General features: G+C 42.4%; 1 protein-coding gene across 15 annotated transcripts in view; it reads right to left on the reverse strand.

Annotated features, from left to right (window-relative positions):
* Nucleotides 1-5,632: 5,632 nt before the first annotated feature.
* The window catches only part of peli3 (pellino E3 ubiquitin protein ligase family member 3), a 43,032-nt gene continuing 27,854 nt past the window's right edge, over nucleotides 5,633-20,810 (reverse strand). For all 15 annotated transcript variants that reach the window (XM_082526056.1, XM_082526049.1, XM_082526055.1 and 12 more), the window contains 4 exons: nucleotides 16,764-16,865; nucleotides 15,051-15,266; nucleotides 8,188-8,376; nucleotides 5,633-6,396 (listed from right to left, as the gene is read on the reverse strand). In XM_082526056.1, the coding sequence (XP_082382182.1) occupies nucleotides 5,797-6,396; nucleotides 8,188-8,376; nucleotides 15,051-15,266; nucleotides 16,764-16,865 (1,107 nt within the window). In that variant the 3' untranslated portion in view covers nucleotides 5,633-5,796. The remainder of the gene's footprint in view (nucleotides 6,397-8,187; nucleotides 8,377-15,050; nucleotides 15,267-16,763; nucleotides 16,866-20,810) is intronic.

Consider the following 20,810-nt stretch of genomic DNA (forward strand, 5'->3'; position numbering starts at 1 on the left):
ACACACACACACACACACACACACAAAAAGACTGACCTGAAAGATGGCAAACCTGGATGACAAGAAGATGTGAATGCAACATTGTGGACAATCCCTACTTGTGCCCATCACCACAACCAAGCAGCTAGCCCACCATGGCAGCTGTGATCAGGCAGATGCTTGGTTTTAAGATAAACTTGAAGAGATGGAAAAGATGGAAGCCAGGAGGATGAACCAGCTCCACCGAACCATCCGTGGTGTTCTCTCTGGCAGGAGTCTGGAATGTGGTGAACAACACTAGAGGCCAGTTTGAAGCCAGTTGCACAAAAGTCACCATGAAGTGTGGGATTTACCTAGGAGATGCTCTGGCTCCATTGCTGTTCTGCCTGAACCCCCTCAGTAAGATCACTGGCTATGGATAGTAACCATAGAATAGAGTAATCGTTAGCCACCACCTCTAGATGCTTAACACCGATCTGTAAGCCAAGAGTGAATGGGATTGATTGATTCTAGGGTCAGCGACATTGGAATGTCATCTGGATTGGAGAAGTCGAGTTGGATAGTAGTGAAGAGAGGATAGGTAGTCACCAGGTAAGAGCCTAGATGCAGGCTGTGCAGAGATGCCCCTGAGACAATCCAGAACAAAACAGGCGGAGGCAAGATGCAGGCACCCAGGGCATACGTGGTATGCCATAACCAAGTGTCTGGCATGGAGTACAGGAACATCTGCGTTGAGTGTAGCCTGGATGTCCCGAGGTAAAAAACGTGACAGGATTGTCAAGAATGACCGAGTTAAGATCCGGTGGGACTTCCAGATACGGGCAAACTGGTGATGGCTAACCAAGCAGACAGTAGTACCCATAGTGATGCAACTATACCAAATGACAGCAACATCAGGAAGAAGGAACATGAGAAGCTTGAGAAGTACCAAGGGTTGAAAGAAGAACTTGAAAAGATGTGGAGGATGAAGGTAACAGGAGTATTGCACTGTTGCACTTGGTGGACCCAAGCTAGGCGAGTGGCTTCAGCATATCTCAGGAACAACACCTGCAGTCTGTGGCCTGGGTGTTACATGTCCTGTAAATGTTGGCTTGCTGTGCTTCTTAGTATAAAAGGTCTATCATTACGACATGAGAGGAGTCAGACATAATGAAGCTGCAGCCCTGGTGGCGGTGTGAGAGCAACAATTAAAAAAACAGAAATTAAATAGTAAGTAATCTTGCAAATGTTGTGTAAGCTCAGTAAGCCACAGGGCTTAGATGCACTGTTTTACCTTCACCTTGACATTGAAACCCATGATTAAACCTGAGGTTATCTGCTAAGCTTGTAATTGTGCGATTAGTAGGGTACATGCATCTGACTGTGCACACAAAAACATTCATTATGCTTGAGAGGTGATACAAGAAGTAGTTCCTACCATCAATCAGTTCGACAATCCAAATAATATGATTACTTTCCACTGTGTTCCTGTTAATAAATGAATTCACACTGAATTTGTTTCTCTCTCTCGTAAAGCATTTGTTTCAGCTCTTCTTCGTTTTGACGATCTGTAGTTAGTTCTCAGTTTTTGTGCTTTTTAGTTTTGTTTAGCACATTTTCCATTTTGATACTTTGCTTTTTACTGTTAAGCTGGCTGATATTCTGATAACATCAGGTCATTCAGCAAGTTCAGCTTTGAATATTTCAGATATTTTTAAGCATTTCAGGCATTCACAGCATTCACATTGCATTTTACGACAATGTGCTTTATTAGGCCTATTTATGGGCCTTATTACTACTGCACGTGTTCATGTTTGTCATATTTCTGAATTCATTATTGATTGATTTAAAGTATATTGAAAAGACAATCACTATGTCCTTCTTAGTGGTTTACTCTTTGTGCACGACTCTTGTTTAACAAATGTAGTATTGCCTGTGAGAAATTAACCTTTTTGTTATTTCCTGTTATTTCTGTATCTGTCAGACAAATCTAATGGCCCAGCAGTTAATGCCCCATAAAGAGCTGTAATTACAAGGAGAACAGTACTATAGTACCACGGTTACCTCAATTTGTATTTGTGTGTGTGTTGGAAACCATGATGGCTCGAGTGTAATTAAAAAAGGAAGTGGGGGCCATTGTGCAGAACAGCCAGCAAACCCACGAGTGGCCTTACATACACCCCATGTGAAGCACGAAACCCCGTCAAAACCACGAGTGTGTGAGTGACGTGCTGCATGAAGGCATGGGTAGGAGGGAGGGCTGGGACAGGTAAGACTGGGAGGTAGAGTACAGTGAACGACTGGTTCAGTAGGCTCCCTTTATACCCCACAACCCGTGATAGCAGGGAGAAGGCCGGCCCGGGGCCAGCGTGTCAACGCCCCGGAGCACCACAGAGTCTGTGGCAGCACCCATCGCACCACCACAAAGAGTGGAGTGTGCAGACGAGTCTCACAACATGAGACATCCACTCAGTTACACAAGACACACTGTGAAGGAACGAGACATAGACAAGTTGTAACATTTATAGTTTCATTACACCCTGTGGACTACACCTCAGCTAGCTCCGTGACATAACAAGTTATACATGTGTAATTACCTCCTTTGGCATGAAGACAGGGGGTGTGGTCAAGTTGGGCGCCACTGGAAACAAAAAGCTAAGCTAACAGAAGAGTTAGTAACGGTTTGACTCATGTGCATGTGATTCTTTAAACATAAAGTTTTCATTCAATAAGATGATAACAGGACTTGCTGGTGATGTTCAACAACAATTTGGCAACATCAAAAAGCAGCCATGTTGTTACAATGTGACAAACCAGAGCTGTGAATGACTGAGGTTAAAAGAAATATGACGAGTTGAGACCTAAAAAATAGGCTGGTGATGAACAGAAATGGCATCCATCCACTGTAGCAGAGATCACAGCGAGCTGAGTCCCCGTGTCACTTTCAGAACGACTCCCTGCTAAACACAAAGTGCTGTACACTTCACACAGAAATGATACATTGAATAAGTAAAAAATGTTTTTAAATAAAACAAAGATAAAAATATAAAAAAATAAGATGATAATTAAAATGACATTTAAAACAATAAAATGAGCACTTTAGATTAAAACGACAAAATCAGGGTCATGCTGTGTCATATGCCAAAGAGTAAAAATGGGTTTTAAGACGTGTTTCACAAGTGGACAGTGAAGGGGCCTCTCTGATGTGCTGGGGCAGCTTGTTCCACAGATTAGGAGCAGCAGTAGAGAAGGCCCCGCCCCCTCTTGGACCAGGATGCAGAAGCTCAGAGAGGTAAGGTGGGGCAAGACTGTTTAAACATTTAATAACAAACATAAGAATTTTAAAATGAACTCTACGATGTACAGGCAGCCGATGGAGTGACGCGAGGATGGGAGTTATGAGCTCTCTTTTACGAGTTCTGGTTAAAAGTCGTGCAGCAGCATTTTGGAGCAGCTGCAGACGAGAGAGAAGACACCGACTAACTCCAAAATACAGACGTCACAGTAATCCAAACGAGATGAAGTAAAAGCATGGATTACTGTTCAAAATGTGACCTGGATAAATTAGGTCTTAGCTTTGCCAAACGCCTTAAATGATAAAAACTGGACTTGACAGTAGCCCTAATTTGAGTGTCCAACTTCACTGTCCATCCTAAAACCCAGGTTTGTAACAACAGGTTTAAGATACTCTGCCAGGGGTCATGATTCACAACAGGAAGTCATTTACTATTCAGCAACTGAAGGTTTTTAAGATAAAACCACAGGATTGCAATCTGTGGCTTTAAAAGAAAATCAAACAAAAACAGACTTTCTCAGTTTGTTGCCCCTAATAAGGCGTTTAAACACTGCTGATATTGTTGCGTTCTCACTGACTTTGTGACCAATAAGCCACTTTAATCGAGTCCTTTGGTAAAATGTATCATGCCAGGTATTGAAATGGAACTTTTTTATTTTGCTATTATGTATTTGTTTCCTTACTTTTAATTTATCATTATTTATCTCAACTTCACCTTTAACCTTGTTTTTTTTATTTATTGTTTTATATTATTATCACTATTTTATCTTCTTTTTACTTTCTTACTACATTATTTTGTTGTTTGTTCTTCTTACTTAATTATTTGATGAAAAAATTGTTGATATTTGTTTGTACTTTGTTATTACTCTGGTTTCTATATTAATTGATTGTTGGAGCTTAATCCTAAGATTTTTATTTTCATCTATGTGTTTATTATTCCTTTGTCGCCTTGCTGTGATGTAATTGGCCTTCAAGTTTCTCTAATATGGTTAATCATAGTTAATTTATAATTTCTTACTTTTTGACACAAGGCCAAGGATTTGGGGCCCTGTGGGGGAAAACATCCAACTTTGGGCCCCACCACTTTAATATTGTAAACCATGCTGACTCTAAAAATATGATACTGTGCAGAAATTGATCAAAATTTTGCTTCGATGTTTTGATTTTGTGCAAAACTGATGAGATATCTGCAAGTCTTTTTTTTTTTTTTTTTACATTTTAATGTTTTTAATAATAACATTATTAGATATATGATGTAGAGATATAGAGAAATTAAAAAGAAATTAAAAGTTACACTAAGTTAACACTCAGATATGTAGTGGCATTTTAAACCATTAATCACAGAATGAATAAATGTGTGGCACCTCGCATCGTGCATTATCAACATCACACGTTATGCTCCAGACAGCGGGGAAGACAACACTTAAATAACCTGATGTTAAATATGAAAACGTGTTGCTATAGAGGATGTTCACGGATTACTAAAATATGACAAATTAACATTTGAAAAACTCATAAATTGCAATTGAAAAGTGTGGCGCAGTTTGCGCACCATGAATGATGCAAGCTGTTTGAAAATTAATAACTACTTCAACAAAACTTAAAATCTAAAATAACAAAACAATAAATCATCCTTTTTCTTCCTCTCAGGTTGTGGGTCAGCAGCAGGGAAGCCATCGGCTCCAGGTTATCTGTGGAAACATCGAGGTGTTCAAGGGCAGCCGATAGATGTTATCTCTCCAGTGCGTCCCAGGTCTATCCTGGGGCCTCCTCTGGGTAGGACATGCCTGGTCGGAAGACCTTACCCAGGAGGTGACAGCCTAGTGTCCTTTGAACTTAGGGGAGTTGCGGCTCTACTCTGCCCCCTCCGAATGGCTGAGCTCCTGACACTCTAAGGGAGAAGCCCATCCACCTTTCGGAGAAAGCTCATTTCAGCAACTTTTTCAGTAGCGTTTACAAAACGATCAGGCTTAGATTAACAGATGTATGTTGTTTTCAACAATGCTGCGCTAACTGCTGGCAGACGGCTGCATAACGTTTAGGACAAAATAATTGAAATAATTAAGTATTGGCAAATATGACTTAAATGATCCATTGGATATCTTTTTAAAATGTAATTTTCCAAGGGGCCGCCTGCAATTAGACACGTTTCTAGTGTCCAGTTGTCTCTTTTAGGTTAATCATTTCTGTCTTTTTTTTATTCTAAAAAAAAAAGACTAATAGATTGTTCTGCTGTTTTCTAGAGATCCTGTCAATCATGGACCCTTTCCTCCCTCTGGCGCCCCCTGGCTGTACTGTTTACCAGCTGCATCCTACATGAATGCGAGCAGCAGTCTGGCTATTAGAATGCTGACACAGGAAAAAAAAGATAAAGACGTGTTGTTTTCAACACAATTTATTTTACATACTCTCCATACACTTCATATTCCGTGTGAAGCCTTGGTATGTACTATTGCAAGTTGCTTTCAGCTTATCATGTCAGCACACACAGTCTTTAGTCAGCAGGTCCTTAGTCAATCTGCCCGCACTGAATTCCCTCAGCTTCAATCAACGGGCCCCTGGAAGATGAGTTTGATGTGGCCCTGCTCTCCTGTCAACCAGGTACCACAGAAAGGGCAGGCAGCATGAAAGGCATGAGTGCCGTGGGGCAATGGGATTTGGCTCCACCCTGCTACTGTCTTTTCTGAGCAAACATGACCACAGGGGCAGAAAGCATGAGTGGGTGGCCCAGCGTCCAGGTACAATCCCCCCTCACAGCCCAACCACAACGGCACGTAGGGGCCTACTCTTCGACACATAGGGCACTCCCTCTCACCTGTGCCGGCAGGTGCTGTGCCTCCGGGGCCGGGGGGCCCTTTTTCTTTCCGGTAGCCCCAGTTGTGGTAGCCGTGTACGTGACCGCAGTTGACATAAACCCAGGGTTGCTTCTTGTCAACAATCTCGCGCTGGGCCAGGCTGGGGAAGGCCAGCGTGTTGAAGCCCACAGGACACTGAGGCCTCGCAGCGTTCAGCTCCTGTCGAAGGCACTCCAGCTGTTTGAGAGTAGGAGTATGCCGCAATCCGGGGGGGGTCCTCCACAGCAAGGTTGCTCCACACAGATCAATCAGTGAACCATCCTGGAGTGTGTTTGACTCATTTTCAACCTTCAGAGCAGAACAGAAAAAGGAAAATGTGAGTGTAGATATGAAGCAAGGAAAGCATCATTATCAGAAACTGAACCAGGCAAAATCATTTTTCGTATTCCTGGAATTTTGGGAATTTTCTTAAACTAGAAAAACTTTTACACTTCTATGCCACCACACAATGGGTTCAAGGGTTCAAGGTTCAAGGGATGTAGCAATCTATGGAGTGTACAGCATTGGAGCAGCGGTCCCCAATCCCCGGGTTGGGGACCAGTACCGGTCTGTGAGTTGTTTGTACCGGTCTGTGAGAGTTGAGGCTCGGGTGTAAAATTTAGGGTTTTCAGGATTTTATCATCTTTTCCTGTGTTGTAGTTGTGTGTCTTATTTTGAAAGAAATATTTACACGTTACCATAGCGACCAAAAAGCATTATGATGTTGCTCTCAGTGTTGTTGGCGCATTTCAGGAGGAAGCTGCTAATAAAGTTACACAGTGAATTCAGATTTATTATTATATTTACAAAGTACCACAGTTTTTGTCTCGGTCATATCATGTTGTTGCATTTATCTGCGACACCTTAAAGGCCGCTCCGTAAAAAAATTGTCTGACGTTAAACCGTGGCGTAGAAAAGGTTGGAGACCGCTGATGTGTAGAACCAGACAGCAGCTTTGTTTGTTTATGTCTCGACGAAGCAACAAGTCAGCAGATGTCTGAACACAGGCAGAAAAAAATATTCAGTCACATTTAAATTTATTTACTCAAAAGACAAAGAAAACTCAGTGTTTATGCATTTATTGTTTTTATATTTGCATCTTTCTTTCAATGCGCTAAGAATAAATACTTCCTAGTTTGACTATTTCCATTATTTCTAATGCTGCTCTAAGGTCACCGTCCTTAAGCTGCAGTTCGTCTTTGACTGCTTTACTTAACTTGTACACCTTCTGTGATCATTTCGATTATTAGATTAGCTTTTATATTAGATTATTTAGATTTAGATTATTCAGCAGGCCCCAGAAATGGACTGAAAAATAAGATTTCATTCATCATTACAGGATGGTGTGCAGCCAACAGCTTGAATGTTTCAAACAAAGGAAGTAGTGGTGAATTATGACACTGTGTTCGTCCAGCTTTGGTCTATTTCCTCAGAACGTTTTTCTTTGTAAATCAGCTGAAACTGTTACTGGAGTTAAAATCATCCACATGCTGGGAAAAACTGGATGTTTATCCTGGGCCAAGAAATGTTTGTATAAAGTCAACCAAGACCTAAATTTAAGTTTAGTTTAGTTTAAGTCGAGTTCGTTATTCGACTCGATATTTCTGTGATGACAGAGAAACCAACCAAATCATTGCCTCCTAATTAAATGTCAGAGAGACTGTGCTGTACGACTGTATACTGAGTATACTGACGTTTTTCTTTTCTTTTGTTTGGTCCTTGTGGCCACGGGCCTTTACATGGGCTTTACATTATTGCACGGTTTAAAGAATAGCGTGCAGTTTAACTGCAGCTCAGCAACACGAAATCCCATTTAAAGAATTGCACTCAAACACACATCAGGAGCTAATACTGCTGAGAGGACGTCTTTCCTCCTTTTTGAAATATTAATTAAAAAAACATAACAGGATCTTTAAATACAGACTCTTTAAATACAGACTCTTTAAATACAGTTATTCGTAGCTTTTGATATTGTTTAGCTTTGCAGTCTGTGATGAATCAATCATCAAAAGAAAGCCCTGCAATTTTAAGCCAGGCTCAGTAGTTTGGACACTTGTATCCACATGAAGTCTGCATGAAACACATCAGCTGCTTTCTTACCAGTTTTCCTCTCTGCTGGGCTGAGCGTGTCTCCCTCAGTGCAAAGACATTGCCACAGACTGAGATTTCTCTCCAGACCCCAGGAGCCGGCTCAGACACAAACTCGCCCGCTGGGTGCATGACCAGCACACCATTGGTAGTCAGACCATCCATCAGGCCGTCTGATGTTCTCCATTTGGCAGCCCGCTCCTTAGATTCCCCACATGGACACACACAGAGCAGGCAGATAGTCAGGCTAACGTGAAGACTGTGAGGTGCTGGAGGCCGTTGTTAGAGATGGTTAGTAAGGAAACAGCTATGGCTGCGTTTGCCTTCTGCTAGCTCAGTGTAGACCAGTGCACTGACTAAAGCACAGAGATGCTGGCTTTGATGATGACTTTGAAAAGCACACTAAGAGTTCCTAACTTAAAACTATTTTACATACAATAAAAATAACCTTTATTAAGCATAAAGGGCTGCGTTCCTCATTCTGACTGTAATTCAGCTTAGAAAGGCTTTTGTGGACTTGAAAACAAAATATTTCTGTTTATTTTTTACTAAAAACATCACAGTAAGATGCATGAAACAGGTCGTAGATCATGTTTAACCTAATGTAAATTTATCCCAATACAAACTATGATCAGGTCTCTGTTTCATATTTTGTGGACTTTCATAATTTTCTATTTACACAGGTTAGTGTCATTGGGCCTCATTTATATTTACAGTGCATAATCTGGCTAAAAACAGACAGAAATGAAGAGTGTACCAAAGTAAATCAAGCTCTTTCTCCTTTCACCCCACACAGGGCTTACATAAAGCTCCTCACCTATTGGCATCCAGCCTTTACGTCACTGCCACAGTCGGCTGTTGTCAAAGCTGCGCTTGTTTCACAGCTCATCAGAAACTAGGGGTGCGTTCCAAAAGTACCTCCTGTGTCCTATTCCTAACCTCTTTTAGTGGATAGGAGAATCAATATGGACTTAGGAGAAGAGAACAGCCAGATGTGACGCCAGATGTCCGCTGTGTTGAAAGTACAATATAGAATAGAATAAAATAGAATAGGCCTTTATTGGGTGCTCCACACCAGTTGCTTTGGCCTCTGTCACATTCTGTACACACAGGACAGCCTGAGTGAAGGTCTCCAGCTCCTGCTCTCCAAAGATGGACCAGTCTGTGAGATCAACACAGTCCTAGAGCTGGAGGAGAGCATGGCCATGTTTTAATGGCCCAGGTGTTTGGAGGGGTTTGTTTCCTTAGGGGGTGCAGGCAGGGATACAGTAGGTGGACTACAAAATGTGCACACTTGCCACAGCGTGTTCTAACAACAGTGTTTTATGGAGGTAAATAAAACACAGAACAGCCTGTGAAAAATATTACTTTAATATAAATGTTGGCATTTTAAAGAAAAAGTAACATTTAGGGCCTGATTTATGCCTGACTTAGACTTCTGCAGGAAATCTACTTATGATGTAACCTTCCTTCAGTTGTTGCTGCGTCGACCAAACCTGCAGTTACAGTTCTGGTGAAGTGCACTTCGGGTTAAGTGGACGGTCAGGACGCAGGGTTGTGATGTTGTAAGTTACCATGTAGATTCTACACTATGTCCATCCGTTTAAATATATTAGTTATCCCTGATCTCATCTTATCATATCTCAAATGTTATCTTTAATTAAAAGTGACTTTTATTATTGTAGATGTCAGATTATGTTACGTTGTCCTTTTTCCTCCTGTGTCTGCTCTTTCTGCTCTTCCAAAGACAGAAGACCAGGAAGCCTGCAGGACCCGAGGGCGTGTCCCCCTCCTGCCTGAAAGTCTGTGCTGATCAACCATTTTCAGCTGCATCTTTAACTGGTCTCTGGATTTGTATCCATCATCCCAAAGAAATCCACCATGATACGATTAAATGACTACAGGCCTGGCGCCCTGACGTTTGTGGTTATGAAGTCTTTTGAAAGAGTGGTGTTGAGCCACCTGAGGGACATCACAGACCCCCTGTTTGTCCAGTTTGCCTACTGGGCAAACAGACTGGCCAAGGATGCAGGACTATGTCCTGCAACACCTCGACCAACCTGGGATATAAGCCATTATGTCTTGGCCTTCAGGTTAACCTTTAATCCTCCACTGAAAGCTCCCCAGTTTACTGTGCCCGTCTCCACCTATCAGTGGATCACCAGCTTCCTGTTGGACAGGCAGCAGCAGGTGAGGCTGAGGAGCATTTCAGCCTGTCCCAGGGGTGTGCTCTCTCCCTGCTGCTCTTCTCCCTCTACACTAATGACTGCGCCTCCGGAGAGCCATCTATCATTCTCCTGAAGTTAGTGGCTGACGCCAGCATCATTGTTCTGATCCAGAATGGTGACGAGTCTGTGTACCGATGGGAGGTGGACTGGTGCAGTCAGAAGTAGGGATGGGTATCGTTTAGGTTTTATCCGATACCGGTGCCAAATCGGTACTTTTGAAACGGTGCCGGTGCTCAAACTGGTGCTTAAAGAATGGAGAACACAAACTTTGTCCAAAAACCTCTCATGTTCAGCTGTTTTTTGTAAAAAGATAACAATGTTAGCCTTTTCTGCAGCTATGGGGCATATATGGTATCACTCTTGGCTGGAAGCAGTGCTTAAACAATGGAAAAAACACAAACTTTGTCCTAAACCTCTCATGTTTAACTGTTTTCCTCTTTTTCTTTGGTCATTTTAGCCTTTTTGGCCAGTGTGAAGGGAGTATCTGCCATCAAACAAGAAGACAGCAGCATGTAGCTATGATGATGTTTGCTAGTTCACCTTACACGCATTAATGTAATAACGTGGTTAGCCTACTCAACGTAAATTACACACGAACAACATTAAGCTACTCACGCAGAGAAGAACGGCTGTTGCTGCATCATCATCCGTCATCCTTTCTGCTACACTGGCAGGGCTAGGGGCCAGGACTCTTCGTGTTTTTGGGGGATGTTGCATAACAGCCAACCCACCCGCAGTAGATGTGCTCGGTGTGAGGTCTCGCAGCAAGCTATCAAATACGGCGCATTTCTGGGCTTTAAAAAAAACGCTATGCGTCGCCAGGTGTTTCATCGGATTTGAGGTGTTACCTCCTTTGACAGTATCACAGTATCAGCTTAAAGCACTTGTTGCTGCTGAGTTTGCATATTTTGCTGTGAAGTACAGCCAGACTTTTGACCGCTTCGCCTTGGGCATTTTTAATCTGTAGCTCTGCTCTAACAGAACGTACGTACCTGGCCCCGCCTACTATCCTCGGAAACGTAAAATGATTGGCTAGAAGTGTATCACAGCTCAGGAAAAAAAAGCACCGAAATAAAGCACCGAAATGTGCGCTGCTTTACGGTCTGGTTACCACCGTTTATGTCAGAACTGGTGCCATCATGGCACCGGACACCGGTACCCATCCCTAGTCAGAAGTACTTGGAGCTGAGCCTGTTCAAGACTGTGGAGATGACCATGGACTTTCTGAGAAACCTTCCCACCATCATCGTCTTATCATCCTCAAAAATACTCTCACTTCAGATTCCTGGGATCTGCCTTTACACACAATCTGGTCCTCACATATAGAGTCTGTCGGGATGAAGGCCCAGCAGAGGTTGTACGCACTGCAACTCGGAGTTCAACCTGCCACAGGAGCTGCTGTTCCTCTGCTACACTGTCATCATATATGAGACCATTAACAGGTGCCTGTGCCACTTTTGTTTTAACTATGTTGTTTATTTCTTGTTTATTTGTATTCTTTATCACCTGCTGTAACACAACAATTTCCCCGTGGGATGAATAAACTCTCTCTCTCTATCTAGCTGGTCGAGTCAATACAACCTAAATTAAATGACTGTAGATTTCTTTCCTTCATAATATTTTCAAGTCCACAATCAACAGCCGCTTCATGAATGTAAATATGCACAACAACAAGGCGCAAACTAGGTGTTACACTCAAAACAGGAAGGCCAAATTAGACTGTGGTGGGGCGTGGCCTGTGGTGCCGTGCAGGGAGGGCGGGCGCACCTGCACGGCATCCTTAATCACGCCCAGTTAAAAACACGGGGACTCAGGTTGGGGTGTTGTGATGTAAATAAAATAGCTCAAAACACTGATCCCTGGACACGCTGTGCCTTATTCACTCCACATAGACGTTGCCAGAAAACATTTAAAGCCTCCTTAGGCTTGGAAAAAAAATTCTTTGGACAGATGAAACAAACTTGTACCACAATGATGGAGAAGGATAGGAAGTAGATTCAGATTCATACATCTTCATCTGCCAAACACAGTGGAGACAGTGTTATGACATGGATCGTCTCCAAAGGTTGATCCTGTTCATCTGGACGTAGCGTTTTGTGGGAGAAATGTTTCGTCATCACCAGGTGACTCCTTCAGTCTCAGCTGACTGCAGCTTTCAATCTTATAAACAGGACATTTGCATAATGACTGAAACCAGCCCACTGAAGGAACAATGGGCTGGGAGGTCAGTTCCTTAATCTTAATTATGCAGATTCTCATGACCACTGATCAACAACCACTGATCTTTTGGAGATTTACTTACCTGGATGATTGAGCGTGCATCATCATAACATGGATTGTATGGCTGACAGTGAAACTAGATTCAGTGTTTATGTTACTGCTGATTAAAGAAGCAGGATGAATTCTGAAGTGTGCAGGGCTATAATCTCTGGTCAGGCTTTGCTAAATGCTAAAAAGGTGCTTTAAGTGACTTTGAATGTGGCACGTTGGTCGGTGCCAGAAGTGTTTGGTCTAATTATTTCTGAAACTGCTGACCTGCACATCCATCTCCGCTTACAGAGAAATGAGAAAAAATCCAGTTAGCAGCAATACTGGCTGAAAATATCTTGTTGATGCCAGAGGTCAGACGGGACTAACCACACAGCTTTGATCTGACGGAAAGGCAACAGTAACAAACAACAAAGCTGCTAAATATGAATGAAAAGACAACATCTGCTCCGTACAATATTATACATCTGTGTTGTGTAAAGCGCTTTGAGTGCTCAGAGTAGAAAAGCAGTCCAGAAATTTAGTTCTGATAGCCAAGTTGTCAGGGCTGTCAATCTTATTATCATTCCTCGGTACTCTTAGCACAGAGGTGTCACATTTTAAATTGTCCCCCCCTGCTTCTGCTACGGTTCTTAAGATTATCAACATTTAGAAAGGAAGGAATATTTCAAATACCGTACGGGAACTAACAGCCGGAGGCTAATTTGAAAAAATATCCCCAGATAGCTCATATCTGGGTTTATATATTGTAGAAGTCAGATTTCCCACCAACTGTCTCAGACTTGCAGTTAATTTAGAATTAATTAAGTTAACATGCATATCTTTGAGGGTGAGAACACACCCAGAGATATAAAAAGTGGTTTAGTTGGTGAACTTATCCACAGGTTTGCAGACTACGTGTTTAGGGAGTCAAAGGCACCAGTGTCTGATGAGTCCGGAGTAGAAAACTGTTGTATGTAACCATAACATGTATAGATTATTTCATTTGGTGAGTACAGTATTATAAAAAATGAAGAAAAGCCTGCAAGCTAGTTCAGGCAAACTACTTGCTATACTGTCTCTTCCTGTCACATCCGAAAACAAATGGTGTTCAAATGCAGGATTTCACTTAGCGCAGAGAGACTGTAACTGTTTCAGAAACCTCCTTTAAACCTAGTATTAGTTACTAGTTACTGATGAAGGGAAAAGCAGGAGGACACTATGTTGCTTTTCAATACTTTAGCCTGGCTGACAAAGAGTCGCAGCACGTTTGAGCATCGTTTTGCTTTAGCAGTAGTGATGACTTCAGTAACTTTGTAACCACGGCCGTCTCGAGTCACACATCTGTTAACAAGTCAAACTGCTTCAGAAACTGCTGATACTTTACAGACCACTTCTCTCCCGTTGATCTCTCTGGGCTACTTTATGCAGACTGCCGCTAAATGCACAAGACCCCATCCCTGTAAAACTCTTTAAAAAAGTTCTGCCTCTAAATAAAGCGGAGATGAGTTTGTTGTTATTAATAAGTTAGGTACCACAGGTTTATAAGGTAGATATAATTAAGCTGTTTGAAAAAGTTGATCTAAATGGGCTCTGTGATCGTTTGCATAATTTCAGTCTGGATTCACAGCGCAGAAACAACACAGTGATCTTGGTATCAGACAGTGGACTGATATCTGTGCTTGGCCCAACAGACCTTATTGCAGCTCTCAATACTTTACATGGGACAGAGCCTTTAACTCTCTGTCCCATGAGACCAGCCACAGGAGAGGAGAAAGACGTCCTCACCACTTTTAATTGCAGGATTTAAACTTCCCACTATTATAGTCAGACCATTCATGCTGCAAAATATGCTGCTGCTGCCCTGCATCACTGTCTGCTGATGTTGTCTGCAGGGAGTGATGAACTCAGCTGTAAGACACTAAACACAGCACCGAATATTAATTTGGATCAGAAATGTTATAATATGTGATCTGTTTACTGACTAAAGATTAAACACATGACCAAAGTCTCTTTCATAACTCATGAGTAACAACTATTAACTCCCACACACACACGCACGCACGCACGCACGCACGCACGCACGCACGCACGCACGCACGCACGCGCGCACACACACACACACACACACACACACACACACACACACACACACACACGCACACACACACACACACACACACACACACACACACACACACACACACACACACACACACACACACACCCCTTCACGTTTTCATGCAGCTCCATCACATGAACAGACATGCATTCTTGCAGCTCTGATGTCACACGTGGGTGGAACAACCACATCCCTTCTGTCAAACTACCGTGGTTGCTATGGTTACCAGTGGCGCGTACCAAGCGATGCCTGTCACCCACGTGGGAGGGAACACTCACCCCCAGGAAGATGTTCTTGGAAGAGTCAAAGCCAGCGGCGTAGATGCGAGCGGTGTAGGGAGCGCTGCGCTCACACATGATGCGGCAGGCGTATCGTGAGATGGTGCTCTGAACTGATTGGCCTCCGCCCTCCCCCACCGCACCCCCAACTTGACCACTGCTGCCGGCTGTGTCCGTCACCACAAAATCAATCATGCTTTCTGTGGACCGGCCAATCTGAGAGAACCGAGAGAGAGAGGGCCCACTGAGACCATACAAAGACATGCTGAGCACAAACACTCCAGTGCAGTCTTATTGTGCATGTTTTAGAAATATGTGCAATTATTTGCATACAAGCATCAGTCGGGTGAAGAATCCTAGAAGATAATCATATGTTCCAGCTGATTTTTTCTTTCTTCAGTTTCTGTCAGCTGTGTGATTTTAGTAAAACTTTATAGACCTCACTGTGTAAAGGAAGAACAGGCCAACAACCTGGCCCTACAATAATAGCAAGACTGAATTGATTTACTTAGTTGCCAGGCAGATGTGGAAAGTGTAACACCAGCACAAAGATGATTATTCTGAAAAATGGTGAGACCTGGATTAACCAATAAGAATGGGTCCATACGTTTTGAATGGCAGAAGCCAGTTTTCAGTAACATTTGACCAAATACATAAAGTAGTACAACACTTGTGATTAGTGATTTCACTTTGACCGCTCTGAGTAGAAAAGCACCACACGAGAACCAATCAAGTCCATGTACAACGGACACGCCTCTGTGTTTACTATGTGGTGCTGCATTTTGATTTTCAACAAAGTGAGAGTCAACGAACAAAATGCTTTCGAGCCTGGCTTGTGCATGTTTTAATTATAAAAAGAACAATGTGTGACAGGAACAGTATTTTAATAGTTACTGGAACCAGGCTGTAGACAAAAGGTCAAACATGCAGACTTTTTTTTGTGTATCATCCAGACGGAGCAGGGACTCCACTCATGGATCTGACCCTTAAATAGAGAACAGTGGAGCCCTGGCTTTGTTTGGGTCTTCTTCATACGAGAAGGTGGCTGGAAAACAACTGCAAGCTGCTGAGGGCACACAGGTCTGACTGCAGACTGGAAAACAACTGCTGCTGGTTTTACAGCTTTATGTTGATCTACAACAACTGCTTTAAAGTCTGAAGCAGAAAAACAAAAAATATTAGTTTAATTTTGTAAATATGTGATATTTAGGTCAATCAGTGACAAAGAACATCGGAGAATGTTGTCATCTTTAAACCTTTTCATCCTGAGAGACATAAATAAGCTTGAATAAAGGCTTGTAGCCATTATTAAACCTCGATTATCCTTTGATTTGTCATACTGTTACTCGGTATGAAAGGTCCAAGTTTAAATAAATATCATCAAATTTCAGCTTATGTTTTTACAGTTACTATTTTCCTTTTCATATTCTTCCTCGAGCTAAGACTATCTGAGGGTAGGTGTTCAACAGCTAACAGATTTCACCCCGACCAGTGTCCAGTGGTACGGCTCTGTCTTCTGTTTGTGGTACGTTGTTACAATATTTTACACGATTTTTTACTGTCCAGTGTCTTTTTCCACAACAGGAAACAAAACTAAAATGTTGAATTGGCAACCACACACGTGTGTGTGTGTGTGTGTGTGTGTGTGTGTGTGTGTGTGTGTGTGTGTGTGTGTGTGTGTGTGTGTGTGTGTGTGTGTGTATAGACACTGACCTGAAACATATCTGTGTTGGTGTCATGGGTGTATTCCACAATTACAGAGTGGCTCCGTGACAGTGTGTAGGAGATGCTGTGCTGGCTTTTGTTGCTGAGTGCCTGCCAAAGGAAATCAGATTATACATCAACCACATCATATCACTGACCTCCAGAAAATCTACTTGGAGAGCATTTTCTATTTTTAAAGACAACAACAGCACTTGGATTTATATAGGTGTTTTTTGTAAATACTAATCATAATATTAACAACAACACAGACAGCATCTATCCTCAATGTCTTACTGTCAATGTGACAGCACGGTGTGTTTTTTTTTACATTATTAATGCAGCCATTAACCATGTTCTAAAGGCAGATTTAAATATTAACCATTACATATAAATTTTGCTTTTGCAACTTATTTGGTTTTGATCACAGAGTTGAGCATTCAAAGCTTCCCTCTTAGTTTTACTTGCACAGATGAGAAATACGACTCCGTTAGCTCAGGTTAGTAAGGTTATTAAAGACTGTTAAATAAATAGCCCGTAGCCATGGCAGCTGAAGTTTTAAGGCTTTGGCAGAGTGATGAGGTTAAAACTAGAAACAGTTTTTTTCTTTCTCTTCGCTAATGAGGAGTCCAAGTCTAATGAGGTCTTTTTGGCCTAAAGTAGTAGTTTGCTGTTTGTACAAGACCGAACATGAAAAACTTTAATTGTATATAAATAATTGTATATTTTTAATGAAAGAGCCAATGACCTGTAAGCTATTAATCGCGTGAAAGAGTCAGTGGAATTAATCCACTATGAAAGTAAAGAAGTGAAAAAAAATATGAAACTATCAAGAGAGTCAATAACATTGAGCTAAAAAAATGGAAAGCAAGATACTTGAATTATCATGTATCAAAGATGCCAGGACCTATGCCTATAGGGCTCCCAAACCTGGAGCATCTGTGCTTTAATGAAGACCTGTGCCCAGATGACCATCAAAGAAGAATTGCACTGGTTGAGAAAACTTGAAAAGCAGGGAAATGGCCCCAAACCTCACCTCACTGAAGCAGGAGGGAAAAGAAAAGAGCTTCAACTTCTCGGATAATATGTAATTTCAAGGTGGTGCATACGTTACATAACTCCCATTTGGGGGTCTCCAGGTTACTGTATTGATCTCATTAGTGTTGCTCAATAATTGTTACATTAAATCTTGCCAACGTTTGCTATTATTGCTCGCTAGTTCTTAATGCATTAAGCTACCATTTACAGAAGCAATCCAAACGTAAAAATAATCACTTTTAAATCTCAAGACACATAACCAAAAAACCCCGCATATTTCAAAATGCAAAACAATTTGAAAACCAGCTTTTGCCCAATTTAAGAAACTCATTCTCTACTAAGTGAGACTAGTTTTTTGTAAAAAAGGGAGGGAGATGTAATCTTGCTGTATCTATGTCCTTTTCTATATCTATTTCTATATTCTTAGGATTGTGCAATCGAAGCATGATCATCATCACGCAGCGCCTCTACTCAAGACCTGTGCAATATCAGCTTCAACAGAGACCCAGACATTTAGGTGGGTCGAGAAGGAGGTTTTTGAAAATGAAATGAAATTTTCCAACACAAATAACTTGACAGATGTTGGTTTCTTTGTGCTCAGAGTTTGAGTCCAGTTTCCTTAGAAAGAGCTCACCAGGAAGACACAGACGGCGCTTCCTTTGCACAACATGTAAGGTCATCATACATAGTTTCAGAGCGCCACTGTATAACAATACTAAACAATAACTCAAAATAATTACAAGGGGTTTAGTAGCCCTGTATTTCACATGGGTTACAGTCATATGACCTCCCAACCTGAATGCTGGTAATAAACAATGCAGAATTTATTGGAAATTGCAGTACCTGGCAGAAAGTGTCTGAATCCTGACAAGGAATGAATACTAGAATAACTTTATTTAAAATTATATTACATAAATGTCTTAACAGTACCCCTCCGCAAATCGCTATCTTATCGTGGTGGAGGGGCTTGTGTGTCCCAGGGATCCCAGGGGCTATGTTGTCTGCTTTTGCCCCCTGGTAGGGTCTCCCATGGCAAATTGGTCCTGGTTGAGGGACCAGACAAAGATCGATTCAGAAGACCTCTATGAGTGCACGATCTAGGGAACACTGCCTGGGATAGGTTGACTGGAGCCCCGCCCTAGAGCCAGGCCTGGGGAGGATGCCCGAGGGTGAGCATCTGGTGGCCGCACCTAAAGGGACATAGGCCCATCGTCCTGCAAGCCCACCACCCGCAGGAGGCGCCACAGTGATGGGTGGAATCTGTGCTGGGTGGCACCCAGGAGCAGAGTCCTGTGCAGATCAATCCCCAGTAAGGACATGGAATGTCACCTCTGAGGTGGGGAAGAGCCTGAGTTAGTGCATGAGTTTAAGAGATACTGGCTGGAACTTGTCATCCATGTCTTTATGGACCTGGCTTTGCAAATTAGTGTACAGTCGTGTTGGGACAGGAAGGGGCTATCCCCAACTGTTTCACAAAGCTCTCTATACTATTGAGCTTTGCTGTGGCCTGGCTGGGTCTGTGTCTGCGAGCTTACTGCACAGACCGATTCAACTCTTTTGGCACCTGGACTGATACAGTGCTGTGAAAAGTATTTGCCCCCTAGCTGATTTATTTACTTTGGCATATTTGTTACCCTCACGTTTCAGTACAGATGCCCCACAGGAAACAGTCCTGACTCCATGTCTATATATCCATATACACCACAGATTTCTCACAAGTCTGCTAACACACACAATAGTTACACACAAGATTAATTTAGCACTATTTTAGCACTAGCTACAACACTTAAACCTCAGAGGATGCACGTGTGAGGCACACAACAGGAGAGCCATCTGAGGTTCAATTGAGGAAATTCATTATGAAACCATGCCACCATGCTAGTCTCCCAACTACAGGGCTTAGTTGGGATGGTGCCTCAGGTCAATCAGGTTCCGCACCTCCAGAAATCAGCTTCTTCCCCTTGTGCATCCGGACGGTAAACAAACACTCCCCCCACACCCCACCCCTGCCCACCCACCCAAAAATCAGAGCCACTGTCTGACTAACCCTCATAACTCAGGCCGTTCACACATGGACTCGATGTTCAGTCCACTGAGCTACTTTCAAACACTTTGCAATTGTCCTGTAATGTGGTCCTGTCCTCTGTTGTGCACCTTCTTCCTGTTTTGTATATACTCCTCTTGTCTGTTATTAATTCTTGCTGTCCTACTATTAATATCTTTATACCATGTACAGCTGGTGTGGAGCCCACCAAACTCTTATGACAAGGAAAACTTCGTCGCTGTTCCGGGTCGCCGGTAAGGTTCCAAGAAGAGATGGGCAGTATTGCGTTACAAGCAACGCGTTGCTGTAATCTGATTACTTTTTTCAAATAACGAGTAAAGTAAGGGATTACTATTGCAAAAAAGGTAATTAGATTACTGTTACTTTCCCGTTAGCACACGATGTTACTGCGTTACTAAACCTTGATTTTGTTTGCGAGAGTGTCTCATGACAGTGACGTAAGCGAGTGTGACGTTCGTGGCAACAGCTGTGTGCAGCTCAAAAATGGATAATGTAACGAGTGCAGGAGAGAGTATGAGCGTGCAGCGTTTAAAGCGTGGAAGCACTGACGTTACTTTGAGTTTGATTCCGTAAAAAGTGACAAAAACATTAGTGTCTGCTGTTTACTGCGTGGGAAGAAAACTTCTTTTTACAGAAAAAAATACAGAAACTTTCGAGCAAGCACCAAGTGTGCTGCCACGGGAATGTGAAATTCACAGAGAAACTCCCGGATCCCTCCACCGACATGACCGCCGCGGCACACCTGCACCAGGGCAAACCTCCGCCTGCCCCACTCCTGCTAAACAGGTGAAAATAGAGCAACAGGACCGCTGAGTCTTTGATTTTATTTATTTTCTGCTGTGTTTTACCTGCATCTATTTGAAAGAGTGAGTGTAAACACAACAACATATTTTATTTATGCAGGAAATGGGTTTAAATGGTAAACAAATTTATTCCAGTCAGAGAATGTTGCATAT

Source organism: Aulonocara stuartgranti, assembly GCF_965226115.1.
Source record: "Aulonocara stuartgranti genome assembly, chromosome: 3".
Classification (NCBI taxonomy): domain Eukaryota; kingdom Metazoa; phylum Chordata; class Actinopteri; order Cichliformes; family Cichlidae; genus Aulonocara; species Aulonocara stuartgranti.